The 11663-nt window shown below is 34.5% G+C and overlaps 1 protein-coding gene across 1 annotated transcript; it reads left to right on the top strand.

Moving 5' to 3' along the window:
- Nucleotides 1-396: 396 nt before the first annotated feature.
- Nucleotides 397-3730, top strand: LOC112722353 (protein KINESIN LIGHT CHAIN-RELATED 1). Its single transcript, XM_025773351.3, has 3 exons — nucleotides 397-692; nucleotides 1067-2915; nucleotides 3211-3730. The coding sequence occupies exons 2-3, from the start codon at nucleotides 1075-1077 to the stop codon at nucleotides 3422-3424; spliced, it is 2055 nt and encodes a 684-aa protein (XP_025629136.1). The 5' UTR covers nucleotides 397-692; nucleotides 1067-1074; the 3' UTR covers nucleotides 3425-3730.
- Nucleotides 3731-11663: the final 7933 nt, after the last annotated feature.

Here is an 11663-nt window from a genome sequence, read left to right as displayed (position 1 = left end):
TACTTTTAAATTAGATTTTACTATTATAAAATCTTTTTAAAGATTAAGATACAAATTTTGGTAAACACTCAATTATTTTTATATAAAATTAATAATTAAAAATTATTAAATAATAATTTAATTATATTATATTATCTTTTATTAGAATATATTAAATTATTTAATAATTTTAATGGTTAAGTTTTCTCACGAATTTCATATGATCGAAACTTAAAATTTTTAGCATGGCAAAAGTGTCTTTCACTAAAAAGGCAAAATTAAACATAAAAAAGAAAAAAAAAAATACCAGAACCAACGTGGCATACTGATAAAAAGTTTGACTGGTAGAAGAAAACGAAAAAAGAGACAAGGAAGGTAGGTTTTGCGCACGGCTAGATTGCCCCCTCTTTCTTTCTTTTTTCTCTTTCCTTAATATTCTATTCCAGCTCTGGAAAAATCAAAAACTTTTTTTTTCCCTTTTTACACCATTTCTTTTCTTTTCTTCTTCTTCTTATTATTATTCCTTCCTATTACTTGTTCTCTCAACCCTCCCTTTCTCCTTCTCTTTCACGTATATATTGTATGTAATCTTTCATTACAAAATTTAAGGGGAAAATTCAAAACAACAAAAGCAAAAAGATTTTCCCCTTTAATTTGACTTTTCCTTCATATCCATTTTCACATCATTGCTTGGTTTCATCCACATTATTAAGGTACATCTTTTTCATTATTCCCTTCTTCTATTATTCCTCTCAACACAAACAAGGATAATATAAAAGAAATTGCACATCAATTAAATTTTAATTTGATTATATCAAATTACAAGTATGTTTATGGCTTTAGTTTTGATAATAATGCTTTCAAGTCGTCTAATACCTTTGTAGCATGCATAGACATTACATCTTTCCTTATTAATTAAATACCATAATAAACAATTGATCATATTTTGTCACCATCCATTGAATTTTGTTTCACCATTTTTGTTTTAGATTCTCAATGTTAGGCATTGGCATGAACTTGCTTTTTGTTGGCAAATATTATTTATCTATGTCTCATTTTTTTGTTTTGCTAATTTTGCTTCACACAGAGCTGAAAATGCCAATAAATGTTGCAAATGAATATCAAGATGAAGGGAGAGTCCATGAAATGAATGGGATTGCAAAGCCATTACCTTCTAAGAAAGCCATAACTACAAACAAGTCACCAAGGAGTCCCTTGAGTCCACAAAAACTTCATCACCGGACTTTTTCCGGTACAAAGTTTCCAATTCATGGGGTTGGTGTTTCCTCTTCGGAACATGTCTGGGATGGTGCTGATAATTCACCTTCAATAAGAAGTTGTGGATCTTTTGGTGATGAGCCTAGAATTGATTCTTTGTTATCTTCAACGGATAGTCCAAGAAAGGCAGACAAAGGATTACCAAATTTCGGCCTTTCAGTACTAACAAAATCCTTATCCAAGGTAAGGACTACTCCAGCTTCAAAGCCTCCTGCTGGAATTAAGAATGAGAGCGTTTTGAAGACACAAACTAGCATGAACAGATCAAAACCTCCTTTAACCACATCAGGTTCCAAAAATGGTGCTGATTTTTCGCCTCGATCATCGATATTGGATAAGCCTGAAATGGGACATGTTTTTCTAAAACAGGCAAGGGACTTTATGTCAGTAGGGGATAACCCACAGAAAGCGCTTGAAGCGGCTCTTCAAGCGTTGAGAATATTCGAGAAGGTTGCTAATGGAAAGAGAAGTTTAGATTTGGTTATGTGTTTACATGTTACAGCAGCAATATATTGCAGTTTGGGCCAATATGATAAGGCAATTCCAATAATTGAATGCTCAATTGAGATTCCTGTTGTTGAGGAAGGATTACAAAATGCCCTTGCTAAATTCTCTGGTTACATGCAACTGGGAGATACGTATGCTATGCTAGGCCAAATTAAGAATGCAATTATCTATTACTCTGAAGGGCTTGAACTACAGAAGCAGGTTTTGGGGGAAACAGATCCAAGAGTTGGTGAGACTTGTAGGTATGTTGCTGAAGCCAATGTTCAAGCATTTCAATTAGATGAAGCAGAGAGGCTATGCCAAATGGCTCTTGACATTCATAGGGAAAATGGTTCCCCCCAATCTCTCGAAGAAGCAGCCGATAGGAGGTTAATGGGACTTATATGCGAAACAAAGGGAAATCATGAAGCTGCACTGGAGCATCTTGTTTTAGCCAGCTTGGCAATGGTGGCAAATGGCCAAGAAGTAGAGGTGGCATCTGTTGATTGTAGCATTGGAGATACATTTATATCATTGGCTCGATATGATGAAGCCATCGTGGCATTCCAGAAAGCGCTGAAGGTCTTCAAAGCCAGCAAAGGAGAGAATCATCCTGCGGTCGCATCAGTCTATGTGCGGTTAGCTGAATTGTATAACAGGACTTGGAAGCTAAAGGAATCAAGGTTTTATTGCCAAAGCGCGCTTAGGATCTATGAGAATCCAGAAGCTGGTGTCCCGCCAGAGGACATTGCCATTGGTCTAACTAATGTCTCGGTTATCTACGAGTCGATGGGTGAGCCTGAAAAGGCACTTAACTTGCTCCACAAGGCACTTGTGATACTGAAGGATGTGCCTGGACAACAACGAACTATTGCAGGAATTGAAGCTCAAATTGGAGTTATCAACTATATGTTGGGGAGATATCAAGAATGCTATGATGCTATGGAGAATGCTATCTCGAAGCTTCGTGCCAGCGGAGATAAGAAATCAGCATACTTTGGCGTCGCTCTTAATCAAATGGGACTTGCTTGTGTGCAGCTTCATGCCTTGGAAGAGGCTGTAGAATTGTTTGAAGAAGCAAAGATTGTTCTGGAACAAGAGTATGGACCATATAACTCTGAAACTCTTGGAGTGTATAGCAATCTTGCTGGAGCATATGATGGACTTGGCAGGTATAATGTAAACACACCCCTTTGTTTTTCTTTTGCTACGTTAGCATCTTAACCATTGATTTAACAAAATTAGTTATATTAATTATTGTTAGAGATGACAACATCGCGCGAAGTTATATTCATTTTACAATGTTGTATATTACTAGTTCATAAAATCAAGTCATGTCACTAGTACTCAAAGTCCAATTTACAATGGCAAACTATGACTAAGGATGTTGACATTTCTTGACATGAGATGAAACTTTTGTAGCAAAAAAACATATTGGTCATGATATGGTTTTGATGTTTGATTTAGGGTGGATGATGCAATTGACATTCTGGATTACATAGTGGAGATGAGGGAATCAAAGCTTGGGACAGCAAATCCAGATGTTGTTGATGAGAAGAGAAGGTTGGATGAGTTGTTGAAGCAAACAGGGAGAGTTCGTACAAGAAAAGGAAGGTCACTTGATCAGCTTCTTGATGGAAATGTCCGTACTATGGGTGACCTTATTTTCCTCAATGCCTGATCTGTTGTTGTGTGATGAGAGATATGGAGGAAGAAGGGCCACTACTAGCTAGGACTCATGAAAAAACTTAATCCTTTCAAAAGGAAGCTATTCAATGTCAAAAGAAAATTGCTTTGTCACATCTTTGTAGAGTGGTTTTTAAATAAATTCTTATATTTTAAAAACCTTTTATAGCTGAATATATATATAGACTTGTAAATGTTGCTTTACTTTTTGGGGGATAAATTATTGCTTACAAGTTAATGTCATTCAGGTTGTGCTAACTGCTAATTATTAATATACAACAAACAATGTTGTTTGCACCAATTTTTCAATTGAAATTATATTATACCTTTATTTTATTTTTTACCTTGTGTATACTAAATATATAAACCAAATATCATTTCTTATTTTCAAATGGCTTAATGTGTCGGAGATTTTAAGATGCATAGGAATAACAATAAAGATTTGTGAGCATGGATACAGTAAAGATACTTGAATTAGATTTTCAGAAGTGTTATATAAATACTAAAATTTGTTATTAAATAAGTTACATATATATTCGTGTATATTTGCATGTGTCGTTCTATATAAATAACTGATCAATGACTAATTTTTATGTTCTTCCCATCCTGTAGCTTCAAATCGTCGGCGGCACCACCTCTCCAAGCGACGTTGCCTCGCCTTCTCTGTGCCGTGTTTTGCATCCAAAACCTCTTCCATTCCTTTAATTAGTCGTGTAAACTAAACATTCACTAAAACATCTACAATGCTTGATTTCCAAACTTATGGTTCCTCTAACATGGTCAAATCATCGTCCCATGCAACTCCATCTTCCACGCACGTGTCTCTTTCCTACTAATTTGAGCCTTATAGCCATCTTAGCAACTTGAAAAATGAAGCCACCAGAGACGGTACACACACACACACATATATATATTGAGAATAGATTTTTTATACAAAAATAATATAATTATTACCATTAGATAGATTAAATTTAATGGCCAAAATTAAACTTAATTTTTTAAAAAAAAACACGTGACACCAAACTCTGATAACCTAAAACCGATACAAACGTTTTCTATCATCGTAACACTATTCAATGATCACTACGCCATTCCTAATTCTTTTTCATTGCTTTTTCTCTTTTTAATTCTTGTTAGTGGTCATAAAGTATCCTAAGATCACTTTTTCTAAGACTCACACTCACTACTCATAAAGTATATTTGTCTGTTTCTATTCATATTCATTCAAAGTATAAAGAATTGTATGTGTCCTTTTTTATCCATAGTGTGAATGAATTTGATCCCAGTACGTGTATGTTTCTATATATTTTAATTTTTTTTAAAAGCGCTATTTGTATATAATCTTTTAATTATGTGAAAGTTTATTATTTTTAGTTATATAAATCTAATTTCTTATTTTATAAAATTTGTGTAAAATTAATTAAATTTAAGTTCTTTTTACACATATTAAATAAAATTTTAATTTATTTGTTGGTATATTTTAATAAAATTCAAGACAATAAATTAATTTAGATAGCATTCAAATGATTTAAATGATATAGCAAATGAATTAAAAGAATGGATTCCAAAATGTAAAGATGAATTGAAATCGAAAGTTGGCATGGTCTTTAACATGACTCAAGATGGAAGAGAAGTTTACAAAAAGTATGCACATGCGGCTGGTTTTAGTATATGCAATTTAACTAAAATAAAAGATAAACAAAATGTTCGGTGGAAATATATTATTTGCTTAAAAGAAGATTTTGAAGTGGAAAAGAAAGTACGTAGTTCTAGCCGAATTAGTAGTTGATAAAAAAAGTTTATCGAAATATGGAAAAAGAGTATTGACAAGAGAAGGATGTATAACAAAGATTATTTTTAAGAGAAAGAAGGAAAATATGACGGTCAATTTCACATAGGTCGCAAAGATGTATTACTACTTCTAGAAAGAGACAATTTTTGAGATCAACAAGGGGTGTAAATAATGTTCATAAAATCTTATTGGTCCCATGGTAGCACGAATCCCCACACCTTCGTACTTGTATCAGTAAGTGTATTGGATCATCCAAGTAATATCTGAGTGACTCAGGGTCGATCCTACGAGAATTGTAGTTTGAAATAAGCTATGGTTATCTTGCAGGTCTTAGTCAGGCTGATCAGAAGATGATAGATAAATATTTGTGAGATTATTGGAATCAATAATAGGAATAGGATTATGAATTGGAGTTGCTTAGCCTTTTTGAATTAACTCTGGTATTACTGTCTTTGCTTGTGAATGATCTCTTCTATGGCAGGTTGTATGTGATCAACGCCATGGGCCGTGGTCATTGATCTCCTCTGCTACAGATTGAACGCCATTGGCCGTGGTCATCCAATCTGACGAACGGTGAAACTCTAGTAGTTCATTCTCTTGGCGATCCTACTTAAAATGCCACAGACAAGGTCGAATCTTCTAGATCAGAGGATGCTGCTTCTTTGGATTCTAGCCTATACCACGGAGACCCTAATCTCCCCGAAAATCGGCTGAACTGGTGTCTCGAGAAGTCCCCAACGAAGTCGTGGATTAACTGTCTGAGAGATGTATAAATATAACTGTTGGCTCATGCTTTTCAGTCACGTATTCACACGAACCCAAGTAGACGCGGGTATTTGTCAGGTACGTTCGTCTTAGTATGATGAACAGAGCTGATTGTCTGATCATCCTATTCACCATGTTGAAGATCGAATATACATCTTAGAAATAAATCAAACACGGACCGAAGAAGAAACAGTAATACTTTTATTAATTCATAGGACTCAGCAGGACTCCTCCCCTCAACCTAGGAGGTTTAGAAACTCATACTGATGTGAAAAACAAAGTGATACACGAAATTATGATGAATGATGGGCGAAGATCCCTAACAAAGTGTGATCTTCTACTTTAAATACTAAACTAATGACTAGTAAGGGTAAAACGGTCTTTTTAGTGCTAAAATCCACTTCTGGGGCCCACTTAGTGAGTGTTTGGGCTGAGCTTTGAAGAGATCCATGTGCTATGAGGTCTCTGGGGCGTGGAACGCCAGCTAGGGGGTCCTCTCTGGGCGTTTGGATGCTGGATTCTGCTCTGTGGGCGCTAGACGCCTGGAAGGGGGCAGGTAATTGGCGTTGAACGCCAGTTTTGGGCCTTCTAATCCGAAACAAAGTATGGACTATTATATATTGCTGAAAAGCTCTGGAAATCAGCTTTCCGTAGCCGTTGAGGGCATTCCATTTGGACTTATATAGCTCCAGAAAAGATCTTCCGAGTGAAAGGAGGTCAGATCCAGACAGCATCTGCAGTGCTTTCTCTGTCTCAGAATCAGACTTCTTCTCTAACTCCTCAATATCAGCCAGAAATTATTTGAAATTGTACAAAAACATAAAAACTCATAGTAGAATCCAAAAATGTGAATTTAACACTAAAACCTATAAAAACTCAATAAAAACTAAACAAAACATATTAAAAACTATATGAAAATAGTACCAAAAAACATAAAAAATATCCGCTCATCACTCCCTATGACAAAGCAAATACAGGAACTTTAAAATCTTACCAATTATTTAAAGAATATGTTGAAAATTACGATAATATAGGTTGCACACAAAGAAAACCCCAAAATTATTCAAAAGATTTGAAAATCTTGATCATAGATGCAAATACTCGAATATTTATTAACAATTTTAAAATTAGCATAAGATGAATCGTTCATTTTATTATGATTTTAAGCTTAACAAAAAAGAAAAGCTTAAGAATATATTCTATCAGCCATATTGATGCTCATTTTAAATGCATGCATACGGTCAGTAGATCTACAGAAAAAATTACAACTTGTGATAAATTGAGGATTAGAAATTGAGTCACAACTGACTAAAATAAAAGGTGATCTCCTCCCAAGTAAAAGGGACAAGTTAGATTCTTTTATTGGCATCAATATTTCTGAAAATATTGACATTCTTCTTTCTAAACATTCAAACATCAAAGGACATGAAAAACATATTAAAGGTAGTAAAAAATGGCAATTGAATAATAACAGAAGAAAAACAAGACTTGCAAGGCTTGTAAATAATATGCACATCATGATAGTCGAAATTGCACTTCCAAAACCTCCTCCTAAAATTGATAAGAAGTCTTATTATAAACATTAGTTGCTCTTTTTTAATGGCTTAGTTTGAATATTTGTTCGACATAAAATTAGAAATAATTAATTATAACCATGTTTAAAACCAACGCTAATTTACTTTTTGTTTTCTCCAGGAAAACTACATGTGTAAAGTATTGCATATGAGAAATGATTGCATGAGGGAGAAGAGAGGCATATATCCGCAAAAACTCTTGCATCGCAGAAGCTTCAAGACAAGAAGATGTGATATAGTGGAAGCATTGGGTGAGGATAATTTTATTGTGATTTAATTGGTACAATTTGTGTCGTAATTATTGTGAATTTGAGACTCATGCCACTTAATCTGTTTTTAATAACAATGTCAAAGGGGATAGATCACATGCCGTTGCTTTCTTTTTCTTGGTCAGGGTCAAACGTTTTAAGAACTATTCAAAAAATATGAGATAGTTATATCAGCATAATATACTTCTACTTCTATTACTTAATACAAACCACAAATTGTTAGAATTTTTATTCTAATTGTGGTCCAATTTGTTAATATAGAAATTAGTTTGGGTGGTATTGTAATTATTCATTATTATATTGACAGTTGGTCTGTTTTTTGATGGAAAAAACACGACTGTTCATCATAAACTTTATAAAATTTGGGTCCCCAATTCTGATCATAAGAACAAAAAAAATACACCATGATTCCATCTGACTCTCTGTGATTCAAGAATTGGAAGTTCCAAATTAAATCAAAGAATTTATTGGCAATGGCTGAAGGTACATAAATTACTGGTTTTATAAAGAAATCTAATATGTGGTATCAGAGCAAAATTGTCTCTACCTTGTCATTTCAAAATTTAATTACTGTGCATTATTTTGATAAATTATTTTCAAAACAAGAATGTATAGTATGAATTTTGAAATAAGTAAGAAAAACTATTGAAATTAAAGTTGACGTACCATAAGAAGAGGGAATAATAAATAATATTTCCAGAAGGAATCTTCTAAATTTGTGTGATAGTTGTTCTTCATAATAGTATAATTTTCCATGATTCCCATAAGTTTTCTTATTCTTGAATTAAAAAAAAAAGAGAGAGAAGAAGAAAGAGAAGACGGTGGAAGAGAGAAGTTGTTATATAATATTATATAACAAGTCGAGGTAGGAAGAGCCTCCGACACCTACTGATACTAGTTCTCAAGCCGAGGTAGCATTATACGAACGGTGGGAGAAATCCAACCGTTTAAGTATGATGTTCATTAAGTCTCGTATTTCAGCTAGTATCCGAGGTTCAATTCCTGATTGTAGGAATGTCAAGGATTATATGAAGGCTATTGATGAACAGTTTGAGTCTTCTAGTAAGGCACTTACAAGCACCCTAATGACACAATTGTCATCTATGAGGCTTACCGGCATAAGAGGTGTGCGTGAACACATCATGAGGTTGAGAGACATTGCAGCACAATTGAAAGCTTTAGAGGTTGAGATCTCTGACTCATTTCTGGTACATCTTATTCTGAATTCTCTTCCTTCCCAATACGGACCATTTAAGATTTTTTATAACACACATAATGAAAAATGGTCCATTAACGAATTACTGGTGATGTGTGTGCAAGAGGAAGGAAGGCTAATTCAGGAATTTGGTGAAAGTGCACTATTAGTGACAAATGAGGGTAGTAAAAAGCAAGCTCATAAGAAGAAAGAAAAGGGTATTGTATCCCATCCTATGAAGAAAGAAAGTGCACGGTGTTTCTTTTGTAAAAAGAAAGGACACATGAAGAAGGAGTGCCCAAAATTTAAAGTTTGGCTTGAAAAGAAAGGTACTAACCTTTGTGATCTTATTCCTTCAGTGTGTTTTGAATCTAATTTTGTTGAAATATATCATGACACTTGGTGGATTGATTCTGGTGCTGAAATTCATATTTCAAATACCATGCAGGGTTTCATAAGGAAAAGGAAACCTATAGGAAGTGAACTAAACATCTATATGGGCAATCGGATGCGTTCACGTGTGGAAGCTGTTGGAACATTTAGGCTTGTATTAAGTACTGGTTCTATTTTAGATTTAGAAAGAACCTTTTATATTCCAGATTTTTCTAAAAATTTGATTTCTTTATCTAAGCTTGTAAAACAAGGATTATGTATAAATTTTTATGATGATTCTGTTGACATTATTAAAAATTCTAATATTATTGGACGTGGTACTTTAATTGGTGATTTATTTAAAGTCCATTTAACTAATAATGTTCCATCTAATCTTATGGTTATGCATGGTAATGGTATGAATGAAAAATCCTCCATGTTATGGCACCGAAGGTTGGGACACATCTCCATTGAGAGAATAAAGAAATTAGTAAGTGATGGAGTTCTTGAAACTCTAGACTTTACTGATTTTGATACTTGTGTGGATTGCATTAAGGGAAAGCAAACCAAAAAGTCTCAAAAAGGTGCTAAGAGGAGTTCTGACATATTAGAAATAATTCACACTGACATATGTTGTCCTGATATGTCCTTAAGTGGTCAGAAATACTTCATCTCTTTTATTGATGATTATTCACGATATATGTATCTCTATATGCTTCATAATAAATATGAGGCATTGGACACTTTTAAAGTTTATAAAGCTGAAGTAGAGAAACAATGCGGAAAGAAAATTAAGATCGTGAGATCAGATAGAGGTGGAGAATTCTATGGGAGATATACTGGAAGTGGGCAAGCACCTGGTCCATTTGTAAAGTAGTATCTTCAAGAGCATGGTATTGTGGCACAATACACCATGCCTGGCACACCAGATCAAAATGGTGTAGCTGAAAGAAGAAATAGGACTTTGCTGGATATGGTGAGGAGTATGCTTAGCAACTCCAATCTTCCTTTATCCTTGTGAAGTGAAGCCCTTAAGACAGCTGCGTATATATTAAATAGAGTTCCAACAAAGACAGTTTCTAAAACGCCATTTGAGCTATGAAAAAATGCGAAAAAAAAGAAGAAAGAAAAAGAAAAAGCAAGCAGAAAAAGCCAAAAGCTCTTTAAACCAAGAGGCAAGAGCAAAAAGCCAATAGCTCTTAAAACCAAAAGGCAAGGTTAATAAAAAGGATCCAAGGCTTTGAGCATCAGTGGATAGGAGGGCCTAAAGGAATAAAATCCTGGCCTAAGCGGCTAAACCAAGCTGTCCCTAACCATGTGCTTGTGGCGTGAAGGTGTCAAGTGAAAACTTGAGACTGAGCGGTTAAAGTCAAGGTCCAAAGCAAAAAAAGAGTATGCTTAAGAACCCTGGACACCTCTAATTGGGGACTCTAGCAAAGCTGAGTCACAATCTGAAAAGGTTCACCCAATTATGTGTCTGTGGCATTTATGTATCCGGTGGTAATACTGGAAAACAAAGTGCTTAGGGCCACGGCCAAGACTCATAAAGTAGCTGTGTTCAAGAATTAACATACTGAACTAGGAGAATCAATAACACTATTTGAATTCTAAGTTCCTATAGATGCCAATCATTCTGAACTTCAAGGGATAAAGTGAGGTGCCAAAACTATTCAAGAGGCAAAAAGCTACTAGTCTCACTCATCTGATTGGAACTAAGTTTCATTGATATTTTGGAATTTATAGTATATTCTCTTCTTTTTATCCCATTTGATTTTCAGTTGCTTGGGGACAAGCAACAATTTAAGTTTGGTGTTGTGATGAGCGGATAATTTATACGCTTTTTGGCATTGTTTTTACATAGTTTTTAGTATGATTTAGTTAGTTTTTAGTATATTTTTATTAGTTTTTAAATAAAATTCACATTTCTGGACTTTACTATGAGTTTGTGTGTTTTTCTGTGATTTCAGGTAATTTCTGGCTGAAATTGAGGGACTTGAGCAAAAATCAGATTCAGAGGCTGAAGAAGGACTGCAGATGTTGTTGGATTTTGACCTCCCTGCACTCAAAGTGGATTTTCTGGAGCTGCAGAACTCCAAATGACACGCTCTCAATTGCGTTGGAAAGTAGACATCCAGAGCTTTCCAGCAATATATAATAGTCCATACTTTGCCCGAGTTTAGATGACGCAAACTGGCGTTCAACGCCAGCTTTCTGCCCTATTCTGGAGTTAAATGCCAGAAACAGGTTGCAAAGTGGAGTTAAACACC

Source organism: Arachis hypogaea, chromosome 11 (assembly GCF_003086295.3).
Source record: "Arachis hypogaea cultivar Tifrunner chromosome 11, arahy.Tifrunner.gnm2.J5K5, whole genome shotgun sequence".
Taxonomy (NCBI): domain Eukaryota; kingdom Viridiplantae; phylum Streptophyta; class Magnoliopsida; order Fabales; family Fabaceae; genus Arachis; species Arachis hypogaea.
This window is presented reverse-complemented; position numbering and strand designations above follow the sequence as displayed.